At 38.9% G+C, this 22,520-nt stretch overlaps 1 protein-coding gene across 3 annotated transcripts in view; it reads left to right on the top strand.

Moving 5' to 3' along the window:
- The window catches only part of FLT4 (fms related receptor tyrosine kinase 4), a 1,292,248-nt gene that overhangs the window by 653,377 nt on the left and 616,351 nt on the right, over positions 1–22,520 (top strand). For all 3 annotated transcript variants that reach the window (XM_044069598.1, XM_044069597.1, XM_044069599.1), the window contains exon 7: positions 7,938–8,109. In XM_044069598.1, the coding sequence (XP_043925533.1) occupies positions 7,938–8,109 (172 nt within the window). The remainder of the gene's footprint in view (positions 1–7,937; positions 8,110–22,520) is intronic.

Genomic DNA, 22,520 nt, shown 5'->3' with positions numbered 1-22,520 from the left:
TCACAGAAGCACGGCATTCTGCTGGATACAGTGTGATTTTGAGGGAAATCTATTGCAGCTGGTGATTTTGCCCCTTATGCTGCATATTGTTAGGACAATAAAGTATTTCCCATATTCACAAGTCACTCATTTAAATGTGTATTAATTTTCTGATGTCACTTAACAGCAACAGTGGTCCCTCTTCACAAAGGTGGTGCCTCAACAGATCCTGGATACTATTGCCCTGTAAGCCTGACTAGCTTGGTATGCAAAGCTATGGAAAGGATCATCATGGACCTCATAAATAAAGATATTGGGGACCTACAGACACTGGATCCTACCCAGTTCGGCTTTGTTAAGGGCAGATCCTGCCTCTTAAACCTGGTCGATTTCTTTGAAACAGTCACCAAGGCCATTGACGAGGGGAAGGTGGTCCACACAGCCTACCTGGACCTCGCAACAGCCTTTGATACAATATCCCACTTGGGCATTATAGATAAGCTCACCAGCTTAAATATAAACCCCTATGTCACTAGATGGGTTGCAAACTGGCTCAAGGACAGAACCCACATGGTTAGAATTGCTGGAGCCATGTCAGTCTCCAAACCAGTTACAAGTGGTGTCCCACAAGGCTCAGTCCTGGGACCTCTCTTGCTCGGTATATATTTCTCGGAGGTACAGGCCAACATGGAAGGACTGTGGCTGACCAAGTTCGCAGATGACTGCAAACTGGGTGCCATAATCGACTCTCCAGCCGACACAAGCATCCTCCAAAAGGGCCTCATAGAAACAGGCAACTGGTGCCAGAGCCATGGCCTCAAGCTAAATGCCAAAAAGTGTATAGTCATCCCCTTTTTCAAAACAAAGTGCCCACAAATTACCACATAGGTGGTAATCCATTAAGTACAGAAGAAGTAATTAGGGACCTGGGGACCCAAGTTGATAGCAATCTCTCATTTGATAACTACATGGCCAAAGTGGTTAGAAAAACATTTTATATAGCCCACCTAATCATGAAGGGATTCACATCTAGATCAGGGGAGGTCATCGTGCCTCTTTACTCATCCCTCATCAGGCCCATAATTGAGTACAATGCCCCTTTTGGGATGTACTTTACCAGACACCTGCAGCAACTGGAAAGACCCCAAAAGTACCTCACCAAGAGGATCAAAGGGTTCAAACAGATGTCATATGCTGCCCGGTTAAAGAAACTCTAGCTCTACTCAGTGGCATACCGCCTGCTCAGAGGCGATCTGTGCCTGATGTATAAAGCCATGTCCAACCCAGAATTAATGGACATGCTGCACCTAAAAAAATCCAAATCCCATCGAGCTACGTGCTCGAGAGACTTGAACCTCAGCACTGAAATAAATAGGACATGCTGGAGGGACAGATTTATAACCCAGAGGCTCCTTTCACTCTGGAATAAAATCCCAGTCCAGGTTAGGCAGAGTCCCTCATTGACTCTCTTCAAGAGGAATCTTGATGAGTGGATGGGAGATCGTAGGTTTACCCCGGGTATCATTTCTGTATCACTGTTAGACAGAGGCACAGTATACTAACCTCGAAAAAGGGCATAGCAAAATTAATTTAAAATGGGTGGCAAAAGCCAAACACACTCTGGCTAGGCTTATAAATGCCCTAGGGCAGATAGCCTTGTATGAACCTATGAACCTATGAACTTAAGAATATGTCAGAGTGTTTATGAAAAAGTATTTATGTAGTAAGAATTTTTAAAGTGATACAAGACACTTAAAATGTTCAAATATGTTTTTTCCTGCTCTGTTAGTTTCTGTATGTATCTGTAATGAGATGTAAAATTAGTCAGTGTAGCCTTAGATGATAAATAGCTAAAATTTTAATGTGTTGGCTATTGGAATCCCAGTCACAAAAGATACTTACTCACTTACAAGCAACATATAATTTCACACCTCCTCATTGGAGAAGCAAAACAATGCACTGCAATTAATGTTTGTCATCAGATATACTATGCTTTGCCTCTCATTGCCACAATCTCAGAGCAATCTTCTACTATGCTGTAGAAACAGAAAGCAAAATATTAAATATGTATACACCTAAGCCCTAGCACTGGACACCACTGTGCAGTAACTAGTTATCAGTAACAGCCAGGGCAACATTTCTACTAAACATGGTAAATTTCAAATAAATTCATGATGTGTACTGCCCACTACTAAGAAATAAACTCCAAATAAAATGTACCATACACTCTTTTAAAAAATGCTTCCAGTACTACGATCTATAGATCCTCCATTATTTGGGCTCATGGTCAAAGATCCTTTTCTGAAATTCTTCCAGCCATGTGAAATAACCTCCCAAAATAATCAAATAGTGCAAACAGTTTTGATGATTTCAGAAAAGTACTTAAAACACTTGCAGATTACAACAAATGTAGTTTCTGTATTAACCAGGCTAGGATGTGGAACTGTGTTTTATTACATTGCCTTGCGAATGTGTTCTTTCAAACCAAATAATTAAGATTCATTAATAATACATTGTAAATATGCATACAATGCATATAATCAATAATTCAAAAGCATGTGTAGCACTGAAATTAGGATTGTTGTTTAATACAGAAAAGTATGTAAATGTGTGATCTCTTACTAATTAATTTGTTGTTCACTTGCATTAAGTTACTGACCTTAGTGACAATTTATTCCAATTGTAACTTGATATTAACATTATGACCTTAATGGCAATTTATTCTTGTTGTACTATAAATTTGTTTTTAACAAAAGGCCAATATATGTAACTAATTATGTATTTGTCAACTATTTTGATGTGTCTCTCGTCTAATTGCTTGCTATAATTATTCATTTATTGTAAAGTATTGCCATAATGGCTACACAGCTAACAAATGATTAATAAATAAATGAAAAAAAAATGCAAAAGAACATTGTTTCTCTTTTTGATGGAAGAGCAGCTATTGACAGAACTCTATGGGAAGTGTTATCAAATCCAGCATTTCAGGATCAGCTTTGTGGGCCCAGTACACTGAGGAATACTTCTCTAGGAGTCTGTAATGTGTGTGTCTAAGAGATGAGGTTTGAGTAGCAGGATATTTGGTGGCATCTTTTATAATATACTTAATCTGAGGAAGACAATTCTTATCCAAAGATACAGTTGTTCAGCCCTGATGTATTTTAAACAATTCCCTTATGAAGAAGAAAATTCTTTCTTACCTGTTATATTTTCTTTTAACAATTAAGTATCCAGAATTTTTAGTGTTACATTTCTGAGGGACCACTTTGAACTTAAAATTTTACAACTTACCTTAGTATGCTAATTTCCTAAATAAATCATACAGTTTTATGGGGACATTTTCTTTTTTTTTTTCAAAACAGGTTTATTGTTTTAACATATAAGAGAAATATCATAACAATTTTATACAAGTAATTAAAATAGGTATTATTATAATATTCAACAAAACAACTAAAGTATTTACAAAGACATCCACTACAATCAGATCAATTAATTAAACTAAAATACCGTGCTATTGAAATTAGAATTTTTTTAACAAATTTTGTAAATTATCCCATACAATATAATATGATGTTTTTCTAGTTGTTCTCATTCTAATTGTGCTTATTTCCATATGGCACATTATATTCATAACATTTTTAAATTCATTGAACGAAGGAGGTGTATCTGAAATCCAATTTCTAGTTATTATTTTCCGGGCCACTGCTAGGATAGACCATAACAAGGGAAGCTTAATCTTTTAACACATTGAGGTACAGGTGTGTTGAATAATATAAGAGACTTAGAAATAATGAAATTATCTGTAAAAAGAGCCTGCAAAAATTCATTAATTGACTTCCAGTATTCTTTCAACTTCATACAGTCATAAAACATATGAGCCCAGTCAGCATTAATTTCTACATTACATCTCTTACATAGATTATCTTTATTATTTATTTTATTCATCATCAAAGGTGTATAAAAGATCTATGTAAAAATTTCCATGTATAAAGTCTCCAGACAATGGAAGATGTAGTTCTATAAGCAGATTCCAATATATATTGTTTATCTTGTTGAGTTGGTGGGTCCCCATTAATAGAGGTGAAATAATTCCAGTATGAATCTACACTGTAAAAAGTTTCTTGTCTGATAATTTTATGTATATATGAAAGTTTACCTTTATCAGAAACTTTATGTTGTAAATTTAATATCAAGTAATCAATCAGTGTTGGAATAGATTCTTTAACTGTTATAGACATTAGATCTATTCTATCAATGAGATGTTGTCTAAAGATCTGAACCTCTAACCAGCAAGTTTCTCTTAGATCAAATTCTTGTTTTAAGAAATCTAGATTTTTAACTTTATTATCAGATATCAGCTGATACCAGTACTTTAGATCATTATCTATAGCTAAATGAGCTCCTTCAGAAGTAGATGACATAAGCATACCCTGAGTATACATTATAGGGAATACAATAAAATTCCATTCCCTATACTTAGGGTGCATGAATATAAAGTTACAATAACTAATAATAATATTTAATGGGTAACAAACCATATGTTTAGGTGTAATAGGTGAAGTACAAAATTCCTTTAGCAACCACAACATGGAGTTATTTACAATCATATTTTTATGTGTTAAGAAGATTTTCATGAAGTGCATACTAATTAGCTCCCAATAATCTTTCCATTTTGCAATATATGACTGATCTATTAATAAAGTAATAACTTTTATAATAGAAGAGATAATATATAAATTAAAGTCTGGAAAAGAAATACCCCCTTGAGACCAGCTATTAGTATGTTTCTTTAATGCAATCCTAGGTCTATTAGGTGCCCATAAGAAATTTAGCATTAGTGTATTCAGTTTCTTGATAATTATTTTTGTAGGTGAAAGTATTATTGATTGTATTAAGTATAAAATCTTGGGGAATATTATCATTTTAATAATTGTAAGTCTCTCCTCCATAGTAAAAAACATATTATTCCAGGTATTAAAAAGATTTTGTATATTAAGAAAACAGGTATTATAGTTATTATATATAATAGATTTAATATCTTTAGATAGTATTATACCTAAATAAGTTATCTGACCTGAATTGGGTACATATTTAGTAAAATCACTAATGAGAATATTTGTTCGTGTATATATTGGTAGTATTTTAGTTTTTTTATCATTGAATATTAAACCAGAAATACTTTTAAAATTCATCATTTTATCAAATAAAGACTGCATAGAAGAATTAGATCCTGCTGATGTAATTAGAACATCATCTGCAAAAAGTTGAATTTTTGATGTTGTATTTTCGTCTATTTCAAAACCCTCTATGTCAGTACTTTTTCTAATCAAATTAGCCCAAGGCTCCATTACTAAAGTGAATAATAGTGGAGAAAGTGGACATCCTTGCTTTGTACCTTTAAGAATGGGTATTTTTTGTGAAACATATGTTCCTACCTTAATATAAGCCAGCGTTCCTTTGTATAAATGCTCAATTAAATTTACAAATACATCAGAGAAGTTTGTGCATTTCAGTAAGGTAAACAGATAGTCCCAACTTACTGAATCAAATGCTGAACCTATATCAAGACTAATAAGTGTTAAATCTTTCTTTTCCTATTTGCAAAATCAATTAATGTTAAAGTTCTTCTTATATTATCAAAAGTATTTCTATTTACAATGAAGCCTGTCTGATCTATATCTATAATGTCGGGGATGATTGTCTTCAATCTATCAGCAAAAATACTCATAAACATTTTATAATCAACATTAAGTAATGAGATGGGTCGATATGAAGAACATCTAGTTGGATCTTTATTAGGTTTTAAAATTGGTGAAATAAATGTATATTGCCAAGATGGGGGGGTTATTAACTCAGTTTGGGCCAAAATAAAAACCTTATGTATTAATGAATATGTAGTTTTAGAAAGGATTTTATATATCTCTGGTATAAATGGGGACATTTTCTGATGGCAACTTTATTCTGCAAACACCATTGTTAAGATTTAGAAAGGCATAGAATATTGCCAGTCTAGCATCAGGACCTCTAAAATGTAGTGAAATAAAAGTTAAGTATATGAATATAACACTACTGCTGGTATTATGTGAAGTAATGTCATTAATTTCTAACCACAAAAGTGATAAAATTCAGAGAACATCAGCAGAAATCATGAAAACTTTATACCGTCACAGTTTTCATACAATTCACCTGGCTCATAAGAGTGGTTAAAAAATTAAGATGACTCAAGTTAACATGAGGTATTTTATTTATTCGGATTATAAGCACTTTATCTGTTCATTATTTAACAGTACTAAGAAGTGTATTTTGTTTAAAAAAATCACAAGTAATATTCTGGAAGTTGTTTTATATATGCTTAAAAACTCCCATCCCATCATCTGTTCATGTTGCTAAAGAAAAAGAAGACCCTTGCATTTAATTAATTTTGATTCTTAAGTTCAGAACTCAGAAAATAAAAAAACACCATTGTATTTTAGGAATAACCATGTCCAAAAGAATAACCTGATACCAATATGACAAAATTATTATTTTTGTAACCACACTACCAATGGGCAAACATTTTCAAGCATGAGACAGGAGAATTGGAAACAAGCCTAACAGTCATACCTCATAAAAACAGTCAGCAATGTATAGTAACATAGCGAAAAAAGGAGTCCATTCTCATCACTGAAATATTCTAGGACATAAACAGTAAAAGTGAAACCATGAACCTATTTATTTAATTTTGTTTATTGGAGCAGAGCATTGATCAAATCTGACCATTTGCAGGCTCAGCCTAGGTATCCTAGCTGACCACATCCATGCTTGCATACTTACTGACCACAAGTCTGCCCACTGGACACTGTATTTATATCTATCTATCTATCTATAAATATCTTTTCTGACATACCCTGGTTTGAAAGATATGTAGTAACTGTTATTCTTCCACAGACAGTCAAAACTTGCAATATAGAGCAGCTATTTCATTGCTTCATCTGGTTATGATCTTATTAATAGCTTCAACCCAGTATGGTCTAAAGTAAACAGTTTAGCTAAAATCTCTTTACCACTATACAATGTCAAATCAAAAAATACATTCTTAATACAACAGGGAACTATTTTAACCCTCCTTAGTGGCATGGTAGGCACCAATACACCTTGTGAAACCACATTAAATGGTAACTTTATTACATTTAGAAAAGTAAAATCTGGTGAAAAATACATCTTTAACATGGTCTCTGTAATTCTTTTTCCATTTAACTTAATGCAGTAATCATACTGACAAAGTGATTTATTGTCATAGAAAAGAAATGCTAAGAAAACAATGATTTTTTTTTTAAGCTAATGTGAGATCTGAATGCAGGTATGGAACACCACCATTGATTGATACTAGACTTGAATAAACTTCATCCAAACCTTGCATGGTACTAGAAAATAAATAAATAGATGGACTGGTGAAGGTAAAAAATGCATATAGGATAAGACTGATTGATAAAATTCTTCATTTTGAAATAATATAATCTTTATGTTTGGTATATCAAAGACCATTGCACTCTGTCAGCAAGTGCATCCCAAAATAGCTATCCTGATACTAATAAGAAATATCCTACATTCCTTGTAATGGGTTTCTTTGTTTCAAGTGGAGTAAAAAATATTCCAATTAGATTTAGCATTTTCAATAAACAAGCAAGCAGTAGGCTATCAAATTTGGTTTTCAGGCTATGTATACCAGTTACTTTCAGAATAGTAACTTGTCCATGCTTGGAAGCATGAATCACATTGTTTTTTTTTTTTACTTTTCTACAGGTTAACATACAGTGCCCAAATGACAGGATGTTTGTAACTACTGCCCACAAACTGTAATCTAATATGGACATGACTCGGAAGAAAAAGAGCTTGATTGCCCTTTTGCTAATGAAAAGATTCCACTTACAATACTTTTTATTTCTTCTTGAATGTGACTGGTTTCACTTATTTTCCAGGTTAATTCCACAGTTTTGATTACTTCTGAAAGACGTCCACTGCTTTTAAACACTGAGTTATCAAGCATGCTGATTATTCCGAATGTTACCCGAGATGATTTGGGAAAGTACGTCTGCAGTGCAAGCAATGGCATTGAGACTTACGAAATAAGTACAGAGGTCATGGTTCACGGTAGGTGTGGCATACTAAGTGGTTGAACTCACAGAGCATATGCTATGATACTTAACATTAATATGTACACATTACTAGTGCACTTTTATAAGAAAAAATGCAGGTGTTCATGGCAATAACCAAAATGACAGTGCTATCAGCTTAGTTTAGCATTGTACCAGTGTATAATGCAGGTAATCTAAACTTAGCATTGTACAAGTGTATAATACAGGTGATACAGAATGACAAGTCACACGTCTCTTGGCTGTACACTGTTGTTTAATAATAAGATGATATATATGGTTTAGATTGCCTCTGGGCCAAATCAAAATATGTCTATAATTCTTTACCTCGTCGTTACAGGCAGCGGAAAGTTATTTTCCAGATAAAAAATGTAGTACTGTTCAGCCATAGCAGCTGTGGGCCTGTGTTGCTGTAACTAACATAAAGTGATTTGTTTTAGTGGGCTTTCATTTTCTGCAGTAAGTGCATATATACGGAATTATTAGTAGTTCTTTACTTTGCCCATCTTATGCCCAGTTATAATTGTCTATATATATTTCTCTGATTGATGCTTTGTTGGATTCCATTAATCTTGTATTCTAGCAACTATGCAGTGGCGTTTATCTACAGAAGCTATGCTAAAGTATCATGTTTCATTATCTTTGGTCAAAAGCCTTGTGATGACTTGGAAATATGTAATCAGTCTTTCTTAGAAGTTTCCATCTTAAAAGAGCAAGATCTGAATAAGTTACATTTAAACAGCTGCAGTACAACAGTCACATGTTGAATTTAGCATAGCTACGCATTTTTTACTTCTTCGCCAACTTATTACTGGTCAGTCTAAGAAATTATGAACAGATATAACGTATTTGTAATTTTTTTAAGTTAAATAAAACTTAAAAAAAGTGTCTTCATTTTAGAACTATGTTATGGCATTGTACTTTGTTTATTTATTTATTTATTTATTTACATTTGTTGACCAGGAGTGTCCAACTGGACATAGGTCCATTTTCAGCGGAGGCCCGGGGAGAAAAGCTCCGCAGTTAAAATAAACAGACAGTAGTTACATTGGATTACATAGCGATTAACAATTTGATTAACATAGCAATTAATTACAAAACATATTTACAGATACAAAACATAGTACATCAGTAGACAACTAGAATCTTTATCTGCAAAATACATAACAGACATTAACAAATGTTACAATAAGAAGTTCCTGCTGTATAATAAGTACTAGGCTTATAAGCATCTGAGCTTGCTAAAATCAAGGTAGTTAGTGGGGTGGAAAGAAAGGTAGTGGTTGGATGAGGTGGGTGATATTAGAGTGGGAGTTGCAAGGGCATAGCCAGAATGTTTTTAGGTGCGCTTTTAGTAAAGTTTTGAAGTGGGTGCATGATGGTACGGTGGTAATTGTGGGTGGGAGGGAGTTCCATAATTTGGCTATGTCGCAAGAGAATAGTGCTTCACCAGCAGAGTTATTGGCTTTAGTGATCTGCAAGTGATTTTTGTTGCTGGATCTTAGTGGTCTGGTGGTGCGATAGGGTTGGAGTATATTCTGGAGGGATGGGACATTTAGTGGATGGTTTACTAGTTTGTGGGCGAGTGAGAGTTGATACCATTGAAGGAGGTGAGGGAGTTCAAGCCAGCCCAGTTCAACAAGTGAGAGACAGTGGTGACTACAGTAGGATGCCCCTGTGGCAAATTTGGTGATTTTGTTGTAGCAGGTCTCTAGCTTGTTTAGATCGCATTGCCTTTGGTTGGTATTTATTGGAGAGGCATAAAGTAGGGTGGAGATAAGGTAGGAACTTGCTATTGAAATCTTTGCTGCTTTGGTGAGAAGTTGCTTATTTCTGTATAATGCTCCTAGTTTTTTGTGGACTTTTTTATGGTCATGGATATGTGAATGTCAAATTTTAGTTGATTGTCTATTTCCACTCCTAGCAATTTGGTGTGTTCAGTTGAGTATATAGTGGTGTTGTCTTTTGCTGTGATGTTAAAGTGAGAGTTGTTTTGAGTATGTTTGGTGGGTTGGAAGATGAGTAGTTTAGTTTTGTTTGGGTTGAGTATTAATTGGGCATTGGATAACCAAGTTACAACAGAGGAAAAGGCTTCCTGTGTGACTTTTTGCAGTTTGGGTAGGGACTGGGCTGAGCAGATGATGGTTGGGTCATCTGCGTATTGTATGAGCGTGCCATGTTTGGTGGCAGAGGCTAGATTATTGGTGAAAACAGAGAAGAGTAGGGGTCCAAAGATGGATCCTTGCGGAACCCTATGGAGACAGGTAGTTGGGGAGATATGTCATTCTGCCATACAACAGATTGTTGGTGGTCAGACAGGTAACTCTGAAACCAGTTGATGGCTGACTGAGAGAAGGATAGGTTATTGAGGACAGAGATGAGTTGTTTGTGTGGGACCATGTGAAATGCTTTAGATAGGTCTAGGAAAGTAGCAGAGGAGAGAGAGCCATTGTTTTTATGCTGAAGGATAGTGTTATTAAAGGAGAGTATGGCAGTGGTGGTGCTACGGTTTGATCAGAAACCATGCTGAGCATTGGAAAGGAGGTTGTTAGTAAGGAGGTAGTCTGAGACCTGAGAGTGTATGCATCTCTCTAGTATTTTGGAGAGTGGAGAGAGAATAGCTATAGGGCAGTAATTGGTTAGTTCTGTGGAGGAGCTGCCTTTGTGGGGGGGGGATTATATGTGATACTTTCCACAGTGTGGGATCGTAACTTTCTGACAGAGATCGGTTAATCAAGTTGGATACTGGGTAGACCAGAACATCAGCTGCGATTTGTAGGTATTCACTTGGGAGGTTGTCTGCTGCTAATTTAGTGGGTTTAAGTTTAGTTAAGAGTTTTTTTATGTTGGAGGTAGGTACAGAAGAAAAAGAGAAGGCAGTGGGGAGATTACTAGTTGAAGGTGTGGGTTGGAGGGGAGGGGGGTTGTTTTTAGCTAGTGATAGTATGGTTTGTGTGAAGTGTGTGTTGAATGAGGTAGCAATATTTTGGAGGAGTGAGGGATGATAGGTGGAGGGGTATTGACTTTACCTGGGTGGAGGATGGAGTTTATGGAGGACCAGAATTGTTTGGGAGGAGTCTAGGGCAGACTGGTAGTATTGGAAGTTCTCCTGTTTTATTAGCTTTTTGACTCTGTTGCGTAGTTCTAGGAATTTTTGTCTAGTTGAGGGGGTTTTGGTTTTGCGCCAGTGCTCCCAGGCTTTATCCCTGTTTTTCATTTCTGACTTAGTGGCTTTATGTAGCCATGGGGAGGGTTGTGCTTTGGTTCTGGAAAGTCGTATGGGGGCATGGTAATTAAGGATGCTCAGGAAGATAGTATTAAAAAATTCAACTGCGTCATCAAGACTGAGGTACTTTAGAGGATGTTAGTTACATTCTTTGAGGGATGAGATGAATGAGAGTGGGTTAAAGTTTAGTTTTTTACGTATTTGACGGTAGCTGACAGGTTTAGCTTGGTATAGGTATTTTTTGAGTAGGAATGTCGGGGAGTGATCACTGAGGCTATCTGATAAGCAGCCTGTTATATATATGACTGGGGGCTCTTACTGACTAGTATCCAATCCAGGGTAGTGTGCTTACTGGAGTTTTTATTTATCCTGGTTGGTGACTGGACTAGTTGGGTGAAGCCATGAAGGTTTACATGATGGGTTGGGATGGTTGCCAGAACAGGATTGCCAGTCAATATTGAAATCACCTAAAATTGTAGTTTCATGGGGGAGATGGTGGGTAGACCAGCTGAGGAGGTTTTCTAGTGGAGGGATGTTCTGGCCAGGTGGGAAGTAGCATCCAATTATGTTGATGGTTTTGTTTTGGTTTATTTTGAGGTTGGTATATATTATTTCTTCATTGCCTATTTGTAGAGCTGATGATTTTAAAATCTGGATGTTTAGATGCTGTTTAAATATTATAGCTGCACCGCTTCCTTTCTTGTTTAGTCGCTCTACTCTTAGTATGCCATAACCGGTAGGGGGTATTTGCTCACTGGTAATGTGAGGTTTTAGCCAGGTTTCTGTCAGGATGACTATATCTGGGGAGTACAAGTCTATGGTGGCATGGAGTTCATGGACTTTCTTGGATATACTTCTAATATTTAGGCTTAGTAGAAGGAAGTCACTTGGCTTTCTATTGGCTGTGATATGGGAGAAGTTGTGGTTTCTAGTCTGATTATGAGGATTGAGGTTGGAGATGGTAGGGCCAGGGTTGAGGTGGATGTCTCCACTTAGGGCTAGTTTTGATATGCATGAGGTTATTAGTTTTCTCAGTTTATTTATTTATGTTATTTATATTTATTTATTATGTTTATTTATTTATGTTATTTATATTTATTTTTTTATTATATGGAGAATAGTGCTTCACAAAATTAAAAGGTTTATTGGTAATTATTGGTAATTCATATGTGACTTAACAATGAAGTGGTAAAGACATCCTCGGTAGGGGAGCTGATCATAGCAGGGGTTAATTGTAATGAATAATAGCAGTGCAAATAAAGTAAATAGGCTCTATTTTTGAAATTAAGGCAACAGCAATGAAGATCAGCTTGATCTTCTCCCTTGCTACAGCTTCCAAACTCCTTTAAAATCAGGCTATTACTGCAAGCCAGGTACACTGTGAATTCTTTCTCCAGTAAAGGGACAGAGGCAGTTTATTGCTGTTCATCCCTGCTTTATTTATTTGTCTGTTTGATTGTTAACAGGGTGAGTGGACTGGAACAAGACACTTTTGAGCTACTACATTGACCAAGTGGCAAAAACACAAAACATTAAACTACATGATTAGATGAGACAAACTGTTAATACTGAAAATGTTTATGCAAAGCAAATATACACAGTAATAAGGAGCATACTTGAAAGAAAATTTGAAAATACGAGAACATACATTGTAATTCAGAATGAGTTGAAGAAAATAAAATATTGAAAACACACAAAATGCAGAGTCTTTACACAAAGATATAAATTGGGAACCAAGACATTATAGAAAGTTGTATCTCCATAACTTAATATAGGTATCCAAGTTCATAATCTTCAGAAGTACTGAGTTGTTATGTGTAAACCTTGAGCTGCTCCTGTTTTAATTATGGGTTTTCTGAAAATGTGACCATGAGATTAGTCAATGGTTTTACCAAGACAGGACTACGGATCTTCTGAGTAGTTTTCTAAGGATATAACACAATTCTGTTTGGCACCATGCATGTCTGCAAAGCTTTGGATGAGGAAGATGCACCACTCAAGGAATCTTATGGTTTAAGACTGGTTGCATTGTAACAGTAAGACTTGGCATCAAGTAACAACGCTTACACTATTGTTAATGTATATTGTATTGTAGTCCTCTATAACATAAAATGTATGCATGCAGTCTCTCTCAGATGCATACACACACTTACTAGTGTACTATTCTACCAAAATAAAGCCAGATATAATACTGAACTTGCTCTTTTCAGGTACCACCAGACCAAGGTATGAGTAAACTGACCAGTGTCATAGTACATTATTCATTTAATTGCTTTTCTTTAATTAATTAGGTGAGTGAACTGAACCAGAAGGGACTATTTCAGTCAGAACATAGTTACAATCAACTGAAAAGTAAATAACACATAAAGACCAATTATAAACAATAACTCTGTTTACTAATGTTAGATACAAAAATACAGTCAACTTTAGAGGTTTTATTTAAGGGGTACCTTTACTTGTTGTTGTTGTGTCTTTCGGCTTATCCCGGTTAGGGGTCGCCACAGCGGAACTCCGGTCCGCTAATGTTTGGTAGTGGATTTTTACATGCCGAGTTACCAGCACACCCATTCACATATGCCTCCACACAGAAGATGCTCTAGCTGAGAATCGAACAGGGCAATGTCTTGCTGTGAGGCGACAAAGCTACCGCAGCACCACTACCTACCTTTACTATTAAAGTAAAATAAATTGTCATAGAGCTTTTATTGCAACAAAGTACTTTGGCTTTGACAGGGAATTTTAGATATTTAATGAATTTCTCGAGTGGCACACACTATATTCATGTCCATCTTTTTTCCCCGTTTTGTTTTTTTCTTTTCCAAACATCTTTATTAAATGTACACATATGACAACGCCAATCTTACATTTATATAAATGAAAAACATACAAATTATATCACTTTAGTTGCAAATAGTTTACATCACAGACACCACTGAAACAACTGTAGTTGTAGACATTCCACAAGATTCAGCAAGCTCTGCACAGTGTGCAGGAATAGTGCAAGAGCTGCTGCAGGCAATATGGCTGCCGTGCAATCCAGGAATAGGCTCCCGGGACGGGAACGAGCGCTCCTGCACTATTCCTGCATGGACACAGTCCCTGTATGCTAATTAACTCATTTGGTGGTGAAAACCATACACATGAGGTGAATTAGCGATCTAGGAAGCAGGCAGACATCTGTGCAGGAATAGTGTAGACTGCAGAAATGTATTCAGCCAGTAGCTGAATACGTTTCTGCAAACTACAAAACGGAGGCTTGACAGCTCATACAAATGCATGTATTAGAAGGGTTAGGCACACCAAAGGCCAAATATATGGCCATAGGCATGAAAAATAATTTCAAAATTATAAAAATTAACTTTTTTTTTGTTGGCCGATTTCAGCCATTTAAGCGCAGGGCAGCGGTGTGCAAATGGGATCGACCCAAAAATAGTAAAAAAAGCTGGAAATAAACTTTTAAACCAAAATCATAATTTTACCATAATAGTTAATGGCATGCATAACACAACAAGACCATGAAATAGTGGTTGCTAAGGAGGAAGGCTGAGTGTCAGATTTGTAACCATGCATTAGCAGTCAATCCTATGCAAATGAGGGCAATGATACTGAATCACAGACTTCCCCTCAGTGCTAGCTTGCACCCAACCGTGTAGGTGCAGAAAGACCATGGTGTAAACCTAAGAGCTAGATGACATCATAAGGGGGAGTGTCATGCACGCTGTAAGCTTATTGGAGCCCTGTGGCCTATGTTTGCCCACAGCTAAGCACAGCTAAGGTAGGGGGTGTGTCTGAAGCTGATTAGCAGTCTTTACATTGCCTAAACAGGTATGCACAAACAAAAAAAAAAAAACAGGAAATAGCAGCTTTGTTCACATCTGAGCACTGGGTTTGCGCTGCGTGGCTCAGGGCTTAAAAAGGAAGGCAATGGGAAGGGAAAACAGCAGTAGGAAGGTAATCAAGGAGAACTAGCATAGCTGGAAGATGAAATGTATCAGAATCAGCCAATTACACAGGCAGCAGCTCAGCCCAGCCCAGCACACTACTATAAATTATGCAAACACCTTTCCCTCTGTTTTTTCCCACAGACTCTGCACCACCGGTGTACACAAATGGGGAACTTTTACCTAACAAAAGCAACAAAATGATAGGGACTGCTTTTGCTCTCATAAATCAACATGTGGAAGAGGCTGAAGGTGGTGATTATGACAATTTTGATGACCAACCCACAGTGAGGAGAAGGAGAAAAGTGTACAGACCCAGGTTAACCTATCAGGGGCTACATGAGATGGAGATAGTGGAGCACTATGAGGTGGACAGGGACCTCCTACAGCAATTTGTTGAGCTTTGCTGGCCACATGTCACACACAGAACCAACAGAGGGGAACCCATCCCAGTGGATGCCAAGGTATGTGTAGGGTTAAGAATACTAGCCACAGGTACCTTCCAAAGGCCAACTGGGGATATCATGGGGATCTCACAGGCATCAGCATCCAGGGTACTCTATCAGTTCCTGGATGCCATGTCAGCACATGCTGGTGAGCACATATATGTGCACAACACCCGTGAGGCATTGACCAGCAATATGCGTCTCTTCCACCAAATAGCAGAATACTCTGAGGTAGTGGGTGCTATAGACTGCACGCACACATACATCAAGCACCACCCGGTGAGCAGGGTAGGGTCTACATAAACCACAAGGGCTTCCCCTCCATCAGCTGCCAGGTCATGTGCGATGCCCAGGGCATTATAATGAATGTGTGTGCTGGCAGCCCTGGAAGCTATCACGACTCCCACATCTGGCATATGATGCAGCTGTATGTGAGATTTGCCAATGCGGACATCCCATATGGCCACCTAATGGGGGATGAGGTTACATACTGGAGCCATGGCAGATGACACCCATCAGAAATGCACACACACACCCGAACAAGAACTCCATAATGAGGCACATGCACACACCAGAATCATAATCGAGTGTGTGTTTGGGATGCTCAAGTCAAGGTTCCATTGCCTGGACATATCCGGTGGAGCCTTGCAGTACTCTCCAGCTACATGTACCCAAATGGTCATTGTATGTGCCATGCTACACAATATGATCCTGTGGAAACAGCTGCAGCAGGAACAGCATGGGGCAGGGCCACAAAGCCCACCACCATTCCCAAGGCCAGCACAGGCACAGAGTGACTTGGAGGAGGAACAACCTCAGTCTGCCCCTGTAGGCAAAAGGAGGCATGCCCAGTATGCCCAGGCTTTGGCAAAGAGGCAACGCATATCACATACACTGACACGGTAGGAACCCATGGAATGACACCTCTCTCTGACTCGCACATACAGTAAAAGGGATGCCAAACATGACACTGCCAATGCTTAACCATGTATAGGGAGTGTACCATCTGCATCCAACATAGTCAGCCCTCCAGCACCATCCTCAATACTGGCAGAGCCACAAGGTAAGTCACTCTCACTATCAATTGCTGAATGGAGTACTATGTTCTGCTACTTGTATCTATGGTACGAATGTCAGCATGCAAGACAATCGGGTGGCTGAATGGGATGGCAGCAGATAGAAGACACCTATATGGGCAGCATGAATTCCATAACAAATACTGGTGTCAACAAAGTAGCCAGTACTAGACAAGGTGATAAAACCCACTGCAGGACATGTGGTGGGCAAATGTGTGTCCAAAGGACACACACATATGCATGTCAGTGAGGCTCGCATACCCAACAACAGTCTCAGCCAGCAGGACAGGTGTAGATGACCACAAAGAAAGGCTGTGCTAAGGCCTCGATTGATGGCAATGGAGAACAGCCCCCCTCCAGACCCACACAGACAGACTACAACAGGTCAGGCAGTGAGATGTTAGTTCTGAAGGATAAGAAGTCTGAAACTGAAATGTAGGACAATAAAACCTAAGATCTGTACTATACTGATATGCCTCTAGTCTGCATGATAGGTCAGAATACAGAATGAAATGGAAGCCAACAGAGTACCTGAAATGCCAGTACGGTCATAGCAAATGTTTACAGTTGTCAGGTGTGCCGCCCCCCCCCCCAGCAATCCTAAGTAGAAATGTAGTAACATGTACATGTAGGTATAACAGTGGAGCACAGATTACCTGAACTGGCCAAATTAGCAGGATATATTGTTGCACGTGTACAATATGCAGGGCTCTGTGTGTTAGGTTGTTGTATAATGTATATTGTGTGAAAGTGGTCAGCATGTAGGCATGGAGGGTTGTGTCCCGGTGGGCAAAGGCCAGTACTGTTGATGACAAGGCCAAGTTCTCACAACTCCAGTGCCAAACACAATGCATCCCAGCAGTAATCCATACTAATTGTTCGGATGTAATATCTGTCACCATCTGAGAGATATACATGGCATGAATGTGGGCCCAGACATGCATACAATTCACAAGTGGAAATACCCTAGACAGAGAGTGTATAAAATGTTACTGTGAAATGGACACACCTTTGGAATTGTACATACAAGTTATCAGCACATTAGGTGTCTGTGTAGTATGGAATACTGATGTCTGACCAAACACTGGCAGACCACAAAAGGCACAGTTATGAAGTACTGAAAAACCGTGGATGTCCCTGCACAAGCCAGCATAAGGGGAATGCCAATGCACTCAGCTCACCCCACCATCAGCCACAGGTACCTTACAGGTCATATCCTTGCTGTTGGGAATGAGTACAATATGACCCCCACTTCTGTATGGGAATACCCACAAAATGCAGCATGCTGAAGAGGTGTCCCATGCAGGTGTGTCCCTAGCTGTAAGCAGCATCCTGCCAGCATCCAAACCAATGGATTAATAAGGACAGAAACTATTGCCATTAACACCTTGCACACTCACCCTGACACCCCAGGGGAATACAGTGGCTTGCAGCCTGGGACTGTAAGAATGACAGAATGCACTGGCCTGCTACAGATGCCCTGCATCACTACCAAATGCCCTACAGTCCTCTGTCAAAGGCCTGTGTCTCACCTGTACTGCCAATGTATGTTATCTCATGGAGTCCCAAATAATGACATAACACAGTCAACAGAACACAAATGCAAGGCTATGTCCACAAATCCCAGTAGAAAGTCCACCATGTCCTACTGCAAGAACTGTGGACCAACCCCTAAATACTGCTGGGGTGAAATGATAACTATATGGATATTTATCATATATCACTTGCCTAATGTTAGGAAGAGCATAGAATAATGGTGTGTGGGGGGTAGAAGCATGGATGCCATGGAGTGTGTGAAGTCTGAAACTCTGATGTGTGCCCATACCATCCTTGCCTGCAAACACAGGAATGGGTGGCTACAAACCTGCTTGTAAACCACAATGTGAAGGGGTAAAGACCAGATATATGAGCCCTGCCTCTGGGTAACCTGTGTGAATCTATACAGCTGAGAGGTATGGCCACAGCAGGATATGGCCAATCTGTCATGTCGATAGATGTACAAGCATGGGATTCTCAGCAACCACAGTACCAAGGTGCTGCACCATTTACACAGACTCATCAGCAAGTGTCTGCAGCTCTCCCTCCAGAATGGCATGATTGTGCAAGAATATGTAGGCTGTAGACCACAATACTGGACACAACTTCATTCATCTTGTATTCCCCAGGAAATTACTGCAAGCAAATAGATATATCTGTCAGTAGTTGATGACATAATACATCACAGTGTAAAACAGTCCATATGTCTGAATATCTCTGCTAACACCAAAACCATGTAGCAGAAGCAGCACAGACACAATTAGTCATAGTATCCCACTATCCCTTGCCCATTGTGACCCCGTATTGTCAACCTATCTACAGATATCCTGCAGAAAGAGGTTGTTAGCTGTAGCTGTAGAACACAAATGCCTGCACTGGAGTACAATCTACCTCAAATGGATTCACACATTCAATAAAGGTCATACTGGGCATGCTCCCACACTTAGAGAAACAAAGCCCATGTCTGACAACAAAATATAAAAGGGTCATACTGGGCATGCTCCCACATGAAGCCCATGTCTGGCAACAACAGTGGACTATACATATCTGTCAGTTGCAGATGTCTGTGCACACACTCCACATTGCACACCTGTCATGCTTTGCACACACATCGGATAGGAATACACACATATATCCAAGGACAACACACTATAATAGGTCAAACATACACAAACATAGATGTGGGTAATAGAGAGACAGACAGTGACAAAAAGCTTCCCATCATGAGGCCTGTCCCACCCAGCACACATCAAATTAGCCAATATCACATGATGTCCAAATGTCTATCACTGTAGACATTTGCTTCTGGTAGCCCTCACCACTATAGTCTGTGGTGCTTGTGATAACTGTGTAAGATGATTGTACAAGTCATTATTCATCTAGCAGTTGTATACACAGTCCTGTCAAATGTAAAGTTGTGTGTGTCTGATTGTTGTGTGCGTGCTTCCAGAGGAATGGTTTATGGCCCATGTATACACACTACACACCCCATTGCCTTATTTTAGCTAGCCTGCTGATGTCAGTCACCTTGAAATACCCCTTTGGACAAGAATCATCCCTAGAAGCTCTGTGGTGCATGCAATAACTGCTTAATGCTATAGTGTGATGTACTAGTTAGGTAGGAGTTCTAATCCCAGACATGGCAAATGTGAAACTCTGTGTGTGCATGTGTGTGTAGGGATCCATGCTTTTGAGGCCATTCACAGTCACTACACTTCCCATTGTCCTACTTTAACAAGGCTGCTGATGTCATTCACCTTGAAAAACAACTTTGGAGAAGGGCTAGCCCTATAAGCTCCATGACACGTGCTATAACTACGTAATGCTATAGTGTGATGTATTAGTTAGGTAGGAGTTCAAATCCCAGATATGGCAACTGTGAAACTGTGTTTGTGTGTGTTTGTGTGTGTGTGTGTGTGTGTGTGTGTGTGTGTGTGTGTGTGTGTGTGTGTGTGTGTGTGTCTGTATGGATCAATGCTTTTGAGGCCATTCACAGTCACTACACCTTCCATTAAGCAATGTAATAGCAGTATACAGTCAGGTAGGGGGTTTGAAACCCACTACTGGTAGGTGTGTGTTTGTGTGTATTATCAGTCTCCTGTGTGGGTGTTGGGGTGATTGTGTAATGACAAGGTCCATTGCAGTGTGGGTTTTGCCACATCATCATATTAAGGAGCTACATGTCCCATTGTCAACATTACAAGACCAACATTTTTCAAACATTGTAGAGATTCTAGTCGACAATCCTCAGCCATAAATGTGTACAGCCATGTGCAATTACCATGTGACAGTATGGATTAGTACACAAAACAGGCAACCGTCATAATGCCCAGATACCATTCTGCACCTATGGATCATACACAAACATTCTTAGCTCTTATTCTGCTACTCCCTTCCTTTCTTACTTTGTCTCTGTCTCTGTCTCTCTCTCTCTCTCCCTATCTGTTGGATGTGGAAAAGTACACCTGCTTTGCTTAGGCAGCAGCTTGTGTTTTGTAAGTGATGCTCATGATCAGCTGATGGCCTGTGCATGAATTGCAGTCCCCCACTAGCTGATTGCATGTGGAACAGCTGTGGTATCATTCTTATAGCCAATTGCATGAAAACACACTCCTATAACTAAGCCCTTCATGTGGGTATTGGCCCTTTTCATTCACTGTGAGCAGGACTTCATGTGGGTGTTTGACAAACAGCATCACAGAGAGTAGTTGGATATACCTCTTACAACATACACTGTGGAGACAGGCCAACAAACAGGAGGGGGATGTTCCAGACATGAAGACAGAATGTAAGTATTGCTCTTCTACATTTGAAGTGATGTTGGTTTAACAGGGCTTATGTGGATATGGCTATTCTACATGATTTAATATCTGTCATGACAGTGTTATGTGGTTGTGGAAACTCACCTGTAGGGCTATCTGCAGACTGGCTAGTGTTTGGAGTCTTACATGTGTTGTGTTACTCATACATTTCCTATCTTTATAAATGCAGTAGTATACTCTGAGGATTGCAGTCAGTACATGGTGACAGCCATGTGAGTTATTGACTTCATATCCCTCAGTAGACATATGTCACAACAAACCCTGTTACGCCAGTAAATGTATGGGTTTATCACAGCAACATGTCAATACTGGCCCTGTGTTAGTGCCTCCAGCCACAACTCTGTCAACCTTTCTATACATGTCATGCAGTAAGAGGTGCATATGTTCAGTGCATCATTTATGACATCATACCTGATAACAAGCTAGTGAGATATCATTATATATGAGGACAAAACCTGGACATTCTGTTGTAGTGTGTACAGAAGTAAGGTCTGTGTACTTACGGTGATTGTCGACAGAGTGTGTAATGTGAATATATACCTTGGCCTGTGTACAGACTGTGGTAGATGTCATTTCTCTTGGTCCTGCTCTATGTGATGTTGCATGGTGCTGCAGTGTATGGTACCCTATCGGCGTACATGTTTGTAGGGCCAGACCGACACATGTCCCATACCACAGTAAGGCATCGGAATACACTGTGTATTGGCCCAGTATATGTAGGGTCTGTGTGTGAGTGGCACATATGTGGATGGTGTTGTTCACACAGTCCATATACTGTAATATTAAGTACGCTTACCATATGTGACTGTGGCTGTGTTCAGATTGGTTGTGGGTATGTACTTTCACACAGGTGTTTGTTACTCCGTGCTGTTGCATGCCTGTAGAGCCTGCTATATTTGCAGGTACATGTGTATTCCCCCATAAGAAATGTAGGCCAGTGTTGTGGCAGTCTGCCTGTAGTTTTCACAGTGCTTTGTGACATGCTTAGCAGCTCAGTGTATTTACCCATTTTGATGTTATGTCCAGATATTTGTCACATGTACTGCTGCCGGGCCACCATAACTGTTGTGTATTTCTAACAAAGCAGTGGGATGCTGTACAGATGTATGTCACTACCTAGTGGGTAGTATGTGGGCTTGTGACCTCTGCTACTCCAGTTATTATGTGTCAGGACAGACAGGCGAGTGTGAATGCATTAACTGTGTGAGCTTATATATTCCATTATTTTCATGATATCCCCATTTACATGGCTGTAAACATCCACTTTGTCAGGATTGGTCCACACGTCTTGCACTAAGAGGTGCTGTGTATACCTCTGGACTGACCAGAGTGTGTCAGACTGTCCACATTTATTGGTCATAT

This window comes from Protopterus annectens, chromosome 4.part0 (assembly GCF_019279795.1).
Source record: "Protopterus annectens isolate FY-2018-M chromosome 4.part0, PAN1.0, whole genome shotgun sequence".
Classification (NCBI taxonomy): Eukaryota; Metazoa; Chordata; order Ceratodontiformes; family Protopteridae; genus Protopterus; species Protopterus annectens.
Note: the sequence above shows the minus strand (reverse complement) of the source record. Positions and strands in the feature narration are given on the sequence as shown.